Source organism: Macaca mulatta, chromosome 17, assembly GCF_049350105.2.
Source record: "Macaca mulatta isolate MMU2019108-1 chromosome 17, T2T-MMU8v2.0, whole genome shotgun sequence".
Classification (NCBI taxonomy): domain Eukaryota; kingdom Metazoa; phylum Chordata; class Mammalia; order Primates; family Cercopithecidae; genus Macaca; species Macaca mulatta.
This window is the reverse complement of record NC_133422.1, coordinates 8,304,470-8,320,853: the sequence shown is the minus strand read 5'-3', so window position 1 is coordinate 8,320,853 and position 16,384 is coordinate 8,304,470. Positions and strand designations below refer to the sequence as shown.

Genomic DNA, 16,384 nt, shown 5'->3' with positions numbered 1-16,384 from the left:
TTCAAAGTTCTTAATCTTCTAGCAATAACTCCATTATTTCAAAAGGCCCATGTAAATATATTTTCAACTTCAAAAGGCTGTACTCCTCAAGAAAAAACTAATAAAACTCTGCAAAGAACCTGCCAGTTCTACTCTGAAAGTAGTCTGGGAAGGAGTTTGGCATCCACAAGTCAGAACTTTTGTTTGGAGTAGACTTCCCAGACGATGGCAGGTATTTCTGTCAAAATAGAGGCATGCTAGCACCCTCCCCTCAAGAACCCCAGATTCTGAAGAGAAGAGGCATCAACTAGAAAGCACCAGACTAGATGCTTTTCATATTAGGCTGAACCATATGAAACGGCCATTTTTCTTATGTCCTTTCAACAGCTTTGTGAGGTAGACATTATTATCCTGTTTGCAGATGAGGAAACATGGCCAAGAAAGGTTAAAGAGCCTCTGCAAGGCCACACAGCTGCTCAGTGTAAGTCAGGGTTCGTGTGCGAAAGTCTTCCAGCTTTGAATGCAGTGCTCTTTCCTCCACACCAGTCTGCCACAAAAGAGGGGCTGCAGAGGTCTGGCCTCCTGGAATTGGCCCACTGCTCCAAAACCCTGAAAATGATCCTGGCCTGGTTTATGGAGGCAATCCAGTATCCAACCTAGAGATAGGTGGAAACTAAATCTGGAAGCAACTGTTTCCTCAGCTAGTCCCATTTCCCTTCTTGCTGCCACAAATTGTCCTCTAGGAGAGGCAGCTTTGATGGCCACACTAGTCTGTTGGGGATCCAAGATAACTCCTGTGGCCCTGCCTATAAATACAGCAAGCTGAACCAGAGCCTGGTTTTTTTCCTTCAAAGAGGAAAGGGTTATAGGGAGACGAATGAGTTTGAAAGAAGATTCTAACTTGAGATTTTTTTTTTTTCCCTAAGAGACAGGGTTTTACTCTGTCACCCAGGTTAGAGTACAGTAGCATGATCATAGTTCACTGCAGTCTCTGCTTCTCAGGCTCAAGCAGTCCTCCCACCTCAGCCTCTCAAGTAGCTGGGATTACAGGCTCACACCATCACACCTAGCTAATTAAAAAAAAACTTTTGTGTAGAGATAGTCTCACCATCCTACCCAGGCTGGTCTCAAACTCCTGGGCTCAAGCAATCTTCCTGTCTCAGCCTCCCAAAGTTCTGGGATTACAGACGTGAGCCACTGTAGCTCAGCTTTTTTTTAAAGGCTCAGAGAATCTCTTCTATGTAATACAGAGTGCATGTGTCGTGTCTTCATAAATGCCTATTTCTTTTTTTTTTTTTTAGCCATCAGCATTGATTATAAAAGACTGCCAAATCACCCACTCTATAAAATTCCTTAAAAAAAAATTCATTCAGCTTTCTTGCTTAAATTAATTGGCCTTGTGTTTCTTGGAGATATAAAAAAGGCATGGCCCGGCACGGTGGTTTATGCCTGTAACCCCAGCACTTTGGGAGGCCGAGGTGGGCGGATCACGAGGTCAGGCATCCAAGACCAGCCCATGGCAAAATCCCATCTCTACTAAAAAAACAGAAATTAGCCGGGCGTGGTGGTGGGTGCCTGTAGTCCCAGCTACTTGAGAGGCTGAGGCAGGAGAATCACTTGAACCCAGGGGTTGGAGGTTGCAATAAGCCGAGATCATGCCACTGCACTCCAGCCTGGGTGACGGAGCGAGACTCCGTCTCAAAAAAAAGAAAAAAACAAAAAAAGCATAAAGTGAAACAAAGGCCATGAGTCAAAAGCTCTTTCAAAGTGTCCTTGAGCAAAAATATTAATCTTTTTAGGCCTTACACTCATGTCTGAAATAAGAAGAGTAATTGTGTTTATTTATTCCAAAATATTCGTTGAGCATCTACTGTAAACCAGCCCTAACCCCATGCGCAGGCTTTGGAGTTTATCTGGTTATTATTAAAAATGATTTGTGCTTATGAAATACCATGTTGGTATCTACCACAATGTTAAATGCACATACCTCTAACCCACTTCCAGGACACTGTCCTACAGAAACACTTACATGTGTGCACAGAGATTACACAAAGACTATCACAGTATTAATTGTAATAGCAAAAAGACTACAGACACTCTAAATGTCAGGGACACCATTAATCAATTAAAAAGAATGGGCCCACAGTGGCCACCATTAACGTGATTAACGTGCTGAGCACGGTGTCTCACACCGGTAATCCCAGCACTTTGAGAGGCCAGGGCGGGTGAATCACCTGAAGTCAGGAGCATGGTGAAACCCTGTCTCTACTAAAAATACAAACATTAGCCAGGCATTGTGGCGTACACCTGTAATCCCAGCTACTCGGGAGGCTGAGGCATGAGAATCACTTGAACCCAGGAGGAGGAGGTTGCAGGGAGCTGAAATCACACCACTGCACTCCAGCCTGGGTGACAGAGTGAGACTCTGTCTCAAAAAAATAAAAATAAAAAATAGAAATAAATAAAAAGAATAGAAAAAGTCTCTGATTTATTAAAAGGAAGGAAACAAATTTTTTAAAATAGACTATATATGTATATGATCTCATATATATATATAGGACCTCTGATTGAATATCCATATTTATAAATGCATAGAAAAAGGTCTGAACACCAAACTATTAACAGTGGCTGCTTCTAAGAAGGCAAGTGGGTTGGAGTGGCTTTCACTTTTTATCTAGATCATTTTACTTCGTATCTTTTTATTCCAACTTATATTGTTGAAATATTTTACAGCAAGATTATTTGATTTTTATATTTCTAAAAATAATTTAAAATGTTTAAATGCCTTGCAAATTAACTAATAAGAACAAACAGAACAAACTCAATTTAGGCTTTAGACTCTGCTAATTCTTGGACTGATAATGCTTATCTCTGAGATTGAAGTCGAAGTCAGATGCTATGGATCCTCACAACCCAAGATAACCCTGTGAACTCCAGAGAGGAAAGGGTTATAGGGAGAAAATAACACATTACAAAGATGTTTACAAAAGTAGCCATTCTGCCCTGGCAGGCCCCTTGTGCTCCTTCTCTGTGACTCTCCAAAGGGAGAAGGTGAGAAGAAAGGACGTGGAAGTGTACTCCCTGCCTGGTGGGTTCTTGCTGCACCTGGTTCCGACAGAGGGAAGCCTTTGGAAGGCACTTTCACGAGGTGCTCAGTTCTGAGTCAGCGCATTGCTGAACAGAACTAGGTCCACCAAGAGGAAATGTCCAGTGACTAACCCCACTACTGTGCTGGGCCTAACTGTAATCAAAAGGATGTTGGCTCAGGAGGGTGGGAGTAATGAAAACAGTCTGGAGACTTGGCCTCTCTGCAGAATGTGGGGAAGTTAGTGAAGCAACCGGCTGAGCATTGACAAACAAGGAGGGCAAGAATGCCGCCTCCGGCGGAAGGAGCCCCATTGTCCTGTCGCCCTGACTCTTCCTTGCTTCTCACACAGAGGGGGCCACGGCCAGCGAGTACAAAGCTCTGATGACTGAGCTCAAAATCTTGACCCACATTGGCCACCATCTGAACGTGGTTAACCTGCTGGGAGCCTGCACCAAGCAAGGAGGTAATGGAGAAGGGGAGGGCCGGCTCCATCTCCCCCTGCACAGGTTGGGAGAACAGTTCTCTGCCTTAAAGCTCCTTCTCCCTGGCACTGTGCTTCCTCGCCTCCGGGAAAATGGCCTCCCTCATAGCTCCAGAAGAAACAACTTGTGCATCTACAGAAGGGTGCTCCCATAAATCCCTTCCCTGTGCAGCTAATTTAAAGATTCTGAAGAGGACTCCCTTTTAGATCTCCTTCCACAGGCTCTAGGCCAAGCAGAGGGCACTTTTCTCTCAGGATGGGTTTGAAGAAGTGTGGTCAGAGCCAAGGTAAAAGGTGGAAGGTTGCATATTCCTTGAAGCTTCACCTAAAGGAATGAATGAATCACTACTGGTAGGGTCCCAGGAGGAGGTGATGTGGGGGCCCTTCCCTCCAGATCCACCATGCAGATAGACCTTACCCAAGGGAGCAGGGACAGAGCCGTGCTTTATGATTAACAGCTCCAGCATGTTGTCGCAGATCTTTCTTTCCGTATGGCAGGGTTAGAGCTTGAGAGTAGATGTGTGATCACTGTTTGCGCCAGCAAGGTGCAAAGGAGCTGTGCATGCCGATGTTTTCTCCAGCTCTCAAAAGAGGTAGCAGGGATGAAGGGTAGCTGGGGAAGACCTATCTGCCAGGGGCAGAGGTGGTTAGAGAGGCGCTAACGGCCGGGGAGGCCAGAAAGAGTCGGAGGGACCTGGCCAGGGCTCCGCCTGCTTCTCCGTCATCCTCGGTAACATTTTCTCCAGTTCTTTGTCGTGGCAACCTCATTCTGTTCGCCTCAACTGCATCTGTAAAACTGACCAGGGATAATGAGACAGCCTACCCTCATGCGCGGCCGTCAGCTCCCTGCAGCCGGGCGCCAGTATGGAAGCAGCTCTGAGGAGAGTGGCCGGACCCCAGGCAGGTGTCGAGCTCTGCGGCAACCGCCGCCATAGAGGGGAGATAAAAAACTCTGGAAGCAACTTCCCGTTCGGGAACCTAGGGGGAAGATGAGATGCTATCAGGATTTCTAGCGTGTCCTCATAGTAAGAGAAAACCACTCCACCAGGACCAGCCCAACTTCTGCATAACACAAAAAAGAACTAGCGGCTTTTGGGCTCCCGGCATGCCCTGGGCGGCGGCGGGTGAAGCAGCGCCAGGGTCACTCCCCTTTGACCCGGAAGTGGTCCTTGCTTTGTGGGTTGCGTGCCCAGCCCAAGCACGCAGTGGAAACGCAGAGCAGGAGAGAGGAGGCCTTCAGAGCACCACATGGGCGCCACAGTGCAGCTGGACTTCCTTTCCAACCCTCTTGCTTCCTTCAGACCGGGGTCGGGTTGACAAACCAAGGTCAGCCTGTGAGCTTAAAATGGTTTGACCTTTTTCAATAGTTGGGGGAAAAAAATAAAAAATGAAAATAATATTTCATGACATGAAATTGTATGAAATTCAAATTTCTGTGTTCACAGTTTTCTTGGAGCACAGTTATACTTGTTTGGTTGTTTCCAAGCTACAAAGGCAGAACTGAGTAGTAGCTCCTTGGTCTGCAAAGCCTGAAATGTTTACTAGCTGGACCTTTACAAGAAGAGTTTGCCGACTCCTGCTTTAGATACTCTGGCAAGCCCCAAGGCAAATTGCGCAGACACTGCTGGGGAGAGACGGCCAGGTAGCCATCTCTGCCCTGGGAGGGAGGGAGGAGCTGCTTAATAGTCCCAGGACTGGTGTGACAGTAACCAGAAGCCCCTCTACTTGCAAGGGTCTGGTTAAGAGGCAGAGAGGCTGGCTTTTGCCTCTCCCCTCCTCAAAGGTATTTCTGTCCTCCTTCTTCTAATCCTTTCTCTCTAAAGCTTCTGCACTGCCCCCCACCTCCATTTTTTTTTTTTTTTCTGTTTCAATTGTGTTCTTTAAACGCCACCTTAGGTTAAACTGAAAAAGTCACCGTATTCTTGGGCCTCTCATCCTTAAATCGCATCCCTCGGCCCCACTAATACAAAGGCTGGTTGATTTGAGGTTTCTCAGGCAGGCTGAAGGCTGGCAAATGGCTGACTGGCTTGGTGTGGCTGAGCATGAGCATGTGCTGTTTTGGCTGCAGGGCCTCTGATGGTGATTGTTGAATACTGCAAATATGGAAATCTATCCAACTACCTCAAGAGCAAACGTGACTTATTTTTTCTCAACAAGGTAAGGATTTTAAAAGTTGGAGTTTTTTAAAGATAGCAATGAGTTTTCATTTAGTCTGTAGCAACATAAAGCAAGAGAAACCTGTATTGTTCTGTTAATGATTAAGCTTAAAACTCAATCTCTGCTGCTTCTCCTTTTTTCATGTTTTTTTTCCCCCTGATAATCTGTTACACTCTAGTGTGGATAGCACAGAGAATCATTTGATCCCTTTGTGTGTATGCAGCCATAATTTGAGAGTAAATCTACTAGCCACCTATCTAAATATCTATCAATAACTTTCTGTCTTTGTCTTCCTATGTATGTGTGCATGTGTATATACATGCAGACATATACAAGTCACTTATTTCTTTAAGGAAAATAATAGTTAATATAATTGTCTCCATTTATTAGGTTAGATTTTGACTAAGGCTAAATCAACTGAGTGACTTGTACAATCAGCAGTAGACCAATGATGGGGCTAGGGACAGAAAGCATTATCTTTCCTTTCTACTGCCCTTTCTCCCACTTCCTGACACCCTCACTACCCATGTCATCCCTACATATACTCTGAACCAGCCTTATCCCTAAATAAAAGCTGTGTAGTAAAAGGAACATGTGGACCCAAGACCTAAGGGCAAACAAGGTTTAAAAGACATTATTGGACCGGCCCGGTGGCTCATGCCTGTAATCCCAGAACTTTGGAGGCCGAGTCGGGTGGATCTTGTGAGGTCAGGAGTTCGAAACCAGCCTGGCCAACATGGTGAAAATCCGTCTCTATTAAAAATACAAAAATTAGCCAGGCGTAGTGGCCCGCGCCTGTAATCCCAGCTACTAGGGAGGCTAAGGCAGGAGAATCGCTTGAGCCTGGGAGGCAGAGGTTGCAGTGAGCCAAGATCATGCCACTGCACTCTAGCCTGAGCAACAGAGTGAGACTCCATCTCAAAAAAAAAAAAAAGAGATTATTGAATGGAGGAGAAATAATTTACTAAAACTTTGCCAGTGTGACGTATGGCACCAATACTGTGTCCTTCTCTGAGCTGAAGAATTCCAAGGGACAGTGATTCAACATTATTAACTAGTAATCAGCAACACTGGTGATGAACCCATGTAATGTGGTGGTTAAGCACTGAGACTCTGGAGTCAGACTTCCTGGATTCAAATCCTGTCTCTACCTCTCATGAAATCTGGGAACGCAGATTACTCAACCTGTCTGTTTCAGTTCCCTCATTTATTAAATGAAGCTTATAATAGAATCCAGCTGATGGGATTATCGGGAGAATGAAAATCTCTCAGTTAAACATTCAATAAATGTTAATCACCGTCACCACCACTGTCATTATCATCATCAACATCATTGACCTACTAAGATAGAAAAATTGGGTGAGTCCAACTTCGTGCCACTGATCTACATGGTGGATAAAATGTCTGAAATCCAAGAATGATGTCCATCTTTATAATGTGGGCAAGAATCTTCACACACAAATAAGAACCACTGGACAGCTGGCCAATTCTCTCATCCCTCAAACTTTGATCTAATCAAAGACAGAGGTGTTCTACCAGACAGGCAATATATGCAAGAACATCATTTTCCCCAGGTTTAAGTCAGGTCCTCTAATAATTAGAACTCTTTTTTTTTTTTTTTTTTTTTTGAGACAGAGCCTCTCTCTGTCACCAGGCTGGAGTGCAGTGTGCGATCTCAGCTCAGTACAACCTCCGTTTCCCGGGTTCAAGTGATCCTCCTCCCTCTACCCTCCCGAGTAGCTGGGATTACAGGAGCCCACCACAGTGCCCAGCTAATTTTTGAATATTTTGGTAGAGACAGAGTTTCACCATGTTGGCCAAGCTGGTCAAACTCCTGACCTCAGGTGATCCACCTACCTCAGCCTCGCAAAATGCTGGGATTACAAGTGTGAGCCACCGTGCCCGGCCTAATAATTAGAATCTTGAAGTTGAAAGGGATCTTTGTGATCAGTTGTTTCATACTCGCAGGCTGTAGATATGCTCAGAGAAGTCAAGTGATTGGCTTAAGGATTCACACCTACCATGAGGTGAAGTCAGAAGGAGAAAGAACTCAGCTGTCTTGACTCCTCCTCCACTGCCTTTTCTGTGCACCACACTAAATAAGGTGAAAAAAGTATAAGAAAAAGTGGAAAGTGGTGCCTTGGGCTGAGGGCAGTACAAATTCCCCTTAGTCCTGAAATTTTGGACTGACTTCAGGAAGAGCTAAGCCAGCAGAATACCCTAGGGACCTGGGCAGGATGGAACGTTTGGGTTTGTGCGTCCTTTGTTTTGAAGAGTTTGCTTCCTTCTCTGGCTATATTTAATGATTTGCCTCCCTGTGCAACTTGGTGGAGCTTAGTGTTTTTGTGGAAAATCCATGGCTGTCTTTCATATTTGGAAGATAAAGGTAAAGGAAAGACAAAACCAAAAGGCTAAATTGCAAATGGAATACTTCATTTTCCAAATAAATTAACTGGGATCCTTAAATATGGTTTGTAATAAATTCACTATATTCTGCCAGAGTCCCAAGAGTTCAGTAAATTACGTTTATTTAACAAAAGTGGTACTGATAAGCAGAGCTGAATATACCATTGATGGGGAGTCAGGAAGGGAGTGTGGGAGCCTGAGTTTTGGCCCTTGGGGACGTGCCTAGGCTGTGACTTCTGGGTGCCTTGGGGACGAAGGCTGCCCAGGGAGAGTTTTCACACGCAGAGCCCTGAGTGAGCATGTGGAGCATTTTTCTCCCCACACTATTGCCAGCGCTTTGTCTGATGCCTTCTGTCCCACAAAAGATCTTGTGAAAAATAAAATTCCAGTCCCCAAATGAACAGAATCCAATATAACTGCATTGTGGAAACACAATAACAAATAGTGAAAGTCTTTACCTGCCCTCAGGTGGGCTACCTGCGATGGCAGTGGGTATTTACTCTGAGGCCTGCCTCCCTCTGCAACCCCGGAAGGTCTCTTTTCAGGGACTGGGAACCTTGGTGCCCTTTTGGCTTTTAGGCTAGGTTAGGGCTGTCCCTCCGGAAGCTTTCTCCCTGTGCTCTGCTTGCTCCTACTGTGCCCTCTAGTGGAGGGATCGCTCTTGCTTTGTGACATTTCTAGAAAAGCCCAGGAAGGATGGGGGAGGCGGGTTAATCCTAGCACTGCCATACCATGCAAATAGATCAAGGGACACCACTGAACCCCAGTCCCTCTCTGCCTCTGCCTCTGCCTCAGTATTGCTGTCTAGCAGAATCTAAGCTAGGAACATGGTCTAATTATAAAGCCACTGAAAGTGCTAGGTTTTTAGAGTGTCATAGTTACTAGATGAATTACAAAAGGCAGTAAAAATCTTTTCTGGTTTCCCATGAACACCCAGAACCGACAACTCCTTTCCTATGAATCATAAAATAATAGCATAATAGAGCTTTTCAGAAGAGGATAATGAAACTCAGAAAAGTAAGGTGACTTGCCCAGGATCACATGATTAATGGAAGAGCCAGATGAACCGGGGCTTGAATGCGCAGTCCAGGGTGAAAGGCCATTACTACCCTTGTTAGAATCAACTCGTATCTTTGTTTTGAATGGAAGAGAAAAAAAAGCAATGTCCATGTTCCCTCCTTCCCCAAGGAAACCTGGGAAATTGGTAACTATAGCCTTCTCTTATGACTCCTCCTAGGGGTTACAGAGTGAAGCACCAAGCACACTGGGGATCCTTTCCTCTCAGTGATGTCATCCTTCACAAGATGGCGTGTGGCATGGAAGAGTGGTTAAGGGCACAGACGTGGGCACCGACCAATCCTGGGTTTAAGCTTTTTTTTGAGCTGGAGTTTTGCTCTCATGGCCAGGCTGGAGTGCAATGGCGTGATCTCGGCTCACTGCAGCCTCCACCTCCTGGGTGCAAGCAATTCTCCTGCCTCAGCCTCCTGAGTATCTGGGATTACAGGCATGCACCACCATGCCCAGCTAATTTTGTATTTTTAGTAGAGACAGGATTTCTCCATATTGGTCAGGCTGGTCTCAAACTCCCGTCCTCAGGTGGTCTGCCTGGCTCGGCCTCCCAAAGTGCTGGGATTACAGGCATGAGCCACTGCACCCGGCCAGCTTTGCTCTTTATTAGCTGCATGTGAATTTGATTACTTTACTTCTCTGAACCTGTTTTGGAAACATTAAACAAGAAATGTACCTAAAGCTTTTAATATACCGGCTCACACAGAGCAAGCATTCAGTAAATACCCACCACTATTAATTTTTTTTTATCTGATCTAAGATGCTGTCTAGAAGCCCAGGCAAGAGCACAACAGACTCTGCAACCCCAGAGGTAGTCAGGCTCCTGGACACTGTAGGGCCTCTGCGCTAGTTCACGATCCATTATGAGAAGTGAAATGCTCTCATTTCTCATCAGGCAATTGCCAGTTGAGGGACTGGTTTCCCACTGCTGTGCTGGAGCTCCTTTTTACCTGGGTCCTTTTTGGTCTCTTCAAAGGATGCAGCATTACACATGGAGCCTAAGAAAGAAAAAATGGAGCCAGGCCTGGAACAAGGCAAGAAACCAAGACTAGATAGTGTCACCAGCAGCGAGAGCTTTGCGAGCTCCGGGTTTCAGGAAGATAAAAGTCTGAGTGATGTTGAGGAAGAGGAGGGTAGGTATTAATTCCTTCCTGTCCTACGCGCTGAGATATTTTTACAACATACTGTGCATCTCTGAAATTTTTTTCTTATTTATCACTCTAATAAACATCCGTGGGAGACTCGAATGGTAATGTCCTGAGGAGATAAGATTTGAATTAAGATTATTTACAGAGTTACTAATTTTGACAGGGAACTGTACCGTTTTCTCCCCTCAGGCATTTTCATCCTAATGGATCATCCCCCTGCCCCCATGCTTGGATAAAATGGGCTGGAGGCCTGGAAAAAATCTCTGGTGTTCATGTTGAAACTCAAATACTCTTAAAAATGAACTCTGGTCTACTTGTTGGTTTGTTTTATGTTTTGCTAACATTGTTCCAATAAACTGGGATTTGATGGGATAACAAGAGCCATTACAAACAGTTACGGTTCTAATGCTTTCCAGATTCTGATGGTTTCTACAAGGAGCCCATCACTATGGAAGATCTGATTTCTTACAGTTTTCAAGTGGCCAGAGGCATGGAGTTCCTGTCTTCCAGAAAGGTCAGTCTTGCTGTTCACTGTTTTTCCTTCTTTGCCAGGGTTGGACGCACACCTTTGCTATAAATTCATTTTTCCTAGTATTTGCTGATACCTGTGTTCTTAAATGTAGAACAAACACCACTGCAAGTACCTTAATTTGCCCTGATATGAGGAGTTTTGAGAATGAGGAGTCGTGGATACCGGTGGATAGAACTTAATTCTGGGGAAAACTCACAGGTGTCAGACTAGACGAATCTGGTATCTGCTCTCCACAGTGCCCTCTGGCGTATTTTCAAATCTGGCCCAAATCGCAATACATGACTTCATAGGAGAGCAACTGTTAATATAGCCATGTGGGGCCCTCCCACAAAACTGCAGCTGAAGAAAGATCTCATCTTGGCAGCTCAGGATAAAAGGCTGTGGGGCAAGTTTGCCCACTGGTAAATCTGAGATAACCAGCTTCACTGATCAAATAGTAGCCCAGGAGATTCAGAACATGTCTTGACTTTGGGGCTTGGGGACCTGTATTTGTAGAGAGGCTCTTCATGTCTATGGTAGCAGTGTGCACTGAGAGGTGCTCCCTTCACAGCATGGGAAATGGATTACCAAATTAAGATTAATGATGCAGAGGTGTAGGAAATTAGTTGGTTAGGTTAAGAAAATGCATTGATTATGCAGCTGTTTTATTATAGTGCATTCATCGGGACCTGGCAGCGAGAAACATTCTTTTATCTGAGAACAATGTGGTGAAGATTTGTGATTTTGGCCTCGCCCGGGATATTTATAAGAACCCCGATTATGTGAGAAAAGGAGATGTAAGTCAGTTTGATGCTTATTTGACTCATTTATGTCCTATTACTTTTAAACAACAGACTTGGTAAATATTTACACTTCCTCAGCTGTAGTCCCTGAAAACCATCATTGGCTTTCTGTGAAGACAAGCAGTCCAGAGGAGCGGCATCCCAGAGAGCCCTTGTGTAAGGCTCAGAAAGGCCACTGTCTCCTGGTTCTGCTCTCCCCTAATGCCTGGCCTGCCACCTGTCCTTTGGGCAGTGCTTCGTGAGACTTGCTAACCTGAGAAGTGTTTGGTGGGGCCTGGGTGAGACCTTAGCATTACCTTCCTTTGACTCCTGGGGAAATTCCTTGTACCACTGAAAAGAACAGCCTGGACTCTTTCCCTCAAATAAACCCGGGTGATTGATTCAGCAGGTGTATCTGTCTCAGGAAAGGGCGGGGAAGACTGTCAGCAGTAGCTGACTATGAAGGAGACTGTTTACTTCCCATGGCCTTCCATGCCTAGCATCTCTCTGCTGGCTCGCACTGGCTTCTCTTCCCTGCTTGTTTTCAGACATAGTGTTATTTTTCACTTTTGTAGGTGACGTCCCATGTCCTCCCTTCTCCAGCCTATATACCCTGAGGGTTAAGCTTGTGTCTGGGCACCACTGAGTTACAGTAGTGGTTCTCAACTTAATTGAACATACATATCGCCTAGAAGGCGTGTTATGCTACGGTGTGCTGGCCTAACAAGCCTTCCACCCCCTAGAGTTTCTGAGTCAGTGAGTCTTGGGTGGAGCCTGAGAATTTGCGTTTCTAACCAGTTACTACACCAAGGGTGTCCAATCCTTTGGCTTTCCTGGGCCACATTGGAAGAAGAATTATCTTGGGCCACACATAAAATACACTAACAATAGCTGATGGGCTAAAAAAAAAAAAAAAATTGCAACACATCTCATAATGTTTTAAGAAAGTTTACGAATTTGTGTCAGGCTGCATTCAAAGCTGTCCCAGGCCACATGTGGCCTGCGGGCCAGGAATTGGACATGCTTGTTCTAGAAGGTGCTGACATAGCAGGTCCTAGGACCATACTTTGAGAGCCACTGCACCACAATCTGTTTGTATAGAAGCAAAACATACGACTTCGCATTGACCCTTTGTAAAAATAAAAGAAAATAAAGGAAAACAAACTTTCCTTGGGGCCCTGGTCTGGAGAGATGGCATCAACCTTCATGTTAGTCCACCCCTCCTTTCTGTTCATCTGTATCTGAGTCAGCCTCCCTGCCCCTCCCACTTCCTTTCTCCTTGTCTCTCCTTTATCCCATACCTCCCATCAGTCCCCATCATCTAAAGTGGTGAGGCCTAACTCACTGGGATTCCTGCTATCTGAAAAAGAGGAAGATTTGTCTACATGCTTGAAAACCAACTGTATATTCTCTTTCAACACTGACTTCTTTCCCTCTTCTCTTCTTTCTGATGCTTTTGCACACTCTCCCTATTCAGTGACTTTTGAAATCTTGTCTTTTTGCATAGGAATGCTTTTAAAATCCTCCTTCTTGGGAAAAATTTTTAGAAATCACCACCATTTTTCGGGATATCTTCAAATTCAGATCACTTTTCCTTTTCCAAGCCCTGAGTGTCCCTGTGGAGTGCAAGCTTTCTTTGTGGGGGAGGATTTCTCACAGAGCCATGCAGTTAAGGACATGCCGAACACATCAGAGGGGCTTACTGAACATGTACTGCCTTCACTGGACTCAGTATAGCACTCTAGCTCCCTCTTTTAGTGTACACTGCATACTGTGGTGTTCTCTATGTTAGAAACCAGAACTGCTCTAGGAAATGATTTATGGGCCATATGCTATCTGGGAGGTGACCCCATGGGCACTTGGGTTGAATGTGCTTTGTTTTCATGCCCTTCTGCTCAAGGCCCCTTTGCCCTCTTCCAGACTCGACTTCCTCTGAAATGGATGGCTCCTGAATCTATCTTTGACAAAATCTACAGCACCAAGAGCGACGTGTGGTCTTACGGAGTATTGCTGTGGGAAATCTTCTCCTTAGGTAAATTTGGGAGAAGGAAGAGATCAAACAGCCCAGAAATAAATGTCTGCATCTTCTGCTGAATGTCCTTTGGCTAGATAGCCTTTAGATTAGCTCCTACTGTAACAAAAACTCTTAGGGTGCCATGGGTCCATGTAGACTCTCAGATGAGTAATGGCATATGCTTGTCTGCCCTCTACTGTAAAAGGGCTTTATACGATCATGAGCAAGGTCAGATGGGTATAAAGTCTGAAGTCGGGTTTATCTTTTTCTGTACTTTTTCCGATTCTGTCCTTTTCCAATTCCTCAACACGCACACCTCTAACGCCCTTACCCGTTCCCTCCCCGCATCTCCCACCACCTCAAAATTTCTTCCTAGGAAAGGCCATAATAAGCCCAGCTAACCCAGTGAGGAAAGTGCTGTTAGAAACAGGAGACCTTTCCAGTGCCTCTGACATTAACACATGATACGGCTCTGGACACCGGATTATACAGGATGAGCAGTAAAGAACACTGGTTGTATTTATTCTGCTTGCAAAAACATCCACTATGGGCGGCTAGAAGCCCTGTTCAAAGCACACAGATGCCTGCAGAGCCCACATCTGCTTGCAGACACACAGTGATGATCTGAGGCCTCCAAAACTCAAGTTCTAGCCAAGAGTCTTCTGGGCTTTGCCAAAAATTTGCCTTTCACAGCAAATAAAAGTCACCCAGTAACATCCCTGGTTTCCTGTAATGTGTGAAAATCATTCCCCTGCTTTCGATGACAGGCACCTGTTGCTTCCAGTCTTTGAAAGCAGCTTGGCGGCTGCAGTGGCCCCACAATGACACAGTGCCAGCACTGCACGTCTCCCAGCTGCTTCCTACCAGCAGTAATCACTAGAAAGTGCAGACAAACAAATGCTGAGGTAGATGAGGCTCAAGGGCTAGAACAAGAGTGCATTAGAAGGCCTTGCCACCCCCAGCCCTGGCAAGAATCCCCCTAAAAGGAAAGGTTGTAGGGGAATCCTGGGCAGTAAAACCGGCAGAAGGCAAAGCCTAGGCCTCTTAGGTCTCTGGCGCTCTTAGGTCTGCAGACTCCTGACCACGGGCAGCCCCCACCCCACTCCACTCCATTCAGCCCAGCCCTGGAGCCCAAAGCCGCCCTTCCCTCAGGCCTGTCACAGCTCCTAGAGCCCTGGTACTGTAGGAAGTTTGCAAGAGAGTGAATTAAAGCCATTCCCACTCAAGTGTGAATGATTCCCATGTAGCCTATCCCAAATCTATTGGTGTTTTAAAAAGAAGCCTAAGCCAAGTGCCGTGATGGTGAGGACCTGGAGTCCCAGCTGCCCTGGAGGCTGAGGCAGGAGACTTGCTTGAGCCCAGGAGTTCGAAGCTGCAGTGAGCTAAGATCATGCCACTACACTCCAGCCTGGTGACAGAGGGAGACCCATCTCTTAAAAAAAAAAGAAAACTCGCTAACCCAAAGGATGAGTCTCTAATGATGGGACTTCTTTAGAGTTACTTGTGGGGAGAAGACCAGGACCCTTCAGACGACACCTCTTCCTCTGACCACACAGGCAGGAGTAGCCATAGGAATGGCCCGTGGGCACCAGCCCCACACGATGTGACCACCCAACCAAGCGGGTGTCCTTAGCAAGGACTCGCTGAGCTTCTCTGTGTGTTGTACTGTCCATTGAGATCTGTTGTAATCACTGGGAATTTATTACTAAAACATCACTTTAAAGGGAGGAAAGAAACACTGAATTGTCCCCTCTTGGTCTTTTGTACCCTGAAGCCATAATAGGCCCTGTGTTTTCCACATTGTCTCCCACAGGCGGGTCTCCATACCCAGGAGTACAAATGGATGAGGACTTTTGCAGTCGCCTGAGGGAAGGCATGAGGATGAGAGCTCCTGAGTACTCTACTCCTGAAATGTGAGCCCTTGGTGCCCTCCGCTCCCCATCTGACAGCTCGCTTTTCACCAGGGCATCCCTGAGAGGGGATGTTTCGTGGATTCTTAGAGTCCCAGTCTTGGAAGATGCCAAGGTTCTTCTTTCCTTTAGAGATGCTCCCCTCAGCCCGTCAGGCCCAGATATTTTGGGAGCATTTTCTTACAGTGGGGCACATGGCCCTTGACCCATCCCTGCCTATTTCCTCTCCTGACCACTGACGTGACTTTTCAAGGGCTCTAGCTGGGAACTGAAGTTAGAAATTTGGTTTCTAGGTATGAATCCAGGCAAAACAAACAGGTCACCCAGGAACTGAATGCAAGACCTTGGCCTCACTCACAGAGTGGGAGCCAAACAGGCCTAGCAGCCCTAGGGATGGAGAGCCAGACCTTGATCTTGTGACCATTCCTATATCTGCACGGAATGCCCATGAAGGGGTTGATGTGGTCTGCAGAAGAGGTCTTGGAGAGGAAAAGGGGAACTTCCTGACATCATGATTATGCTTCACAGAAGGCTTTGTGGGCAATACAAGTTCCTTAGAATCCTTTAGGAGGAATAGGGGCCGGGCGTGGTGGCTCACATCTGTAATCCCAGCACTTTGGGAGGCAGAGGAGGGCGGATCACTTGAGGTCAGGAGGTCAAGACTAGCCTGGCCAACATGGTGAAACCCCGTCTCTACTAAAACTACAAAAGTTAGCCGGGCCTGGTGGCAACTACTTGCGAGGCTGAGGCATGAGAATCACTTAAGCCCAGGAAGCAGAGATTGCAGTGAGCCAAGATCACGCCACTGCACTCCAGTCTGGGTGACGACAGAGTAAGACT

General features: G+C 46.0%; 1 protein-coding gene across 1 annotated transcript in view; it reads left to right on the top strand.

The window, feature by feature from the left end:
- FLT1 (fms related receptor tyrosine kinase 1) overlaps positions 1–16,384 on the top strand; it is a 196,101-nt gene that overhangs the window by 163,179 nt on the left and 16,538 nt on the right. Inside the window, exons 19-25 of the mRNA XM_001117928.5 lie at positions 3,417–3,530; positions 5,617–5,705; positions 10,156–10,312; positions 10,744–10,841; positions 11,513–11,635; positions 13,541–13,652; positions 15,448–15,547. Coding sequence (XP_001117928.4) covers positions 3,417–3,530; positions 5,617–5,705; positions 10,156–10,312; positions 10,744–10,841; positions 11,513–11,635; positions 13,541–13,652; positions 15,448–15,547 — 793 coding nt within the window. The remainder of the gene's footprint in view (positions 1–3,416; positions 3,531–5,616; positions 5,706–10,155; positions 10,313–10,743; positions 10,842–11,512; positions 11,636–13,540; positions 13,653–15,447; positions 15,548–16,384) is intronic.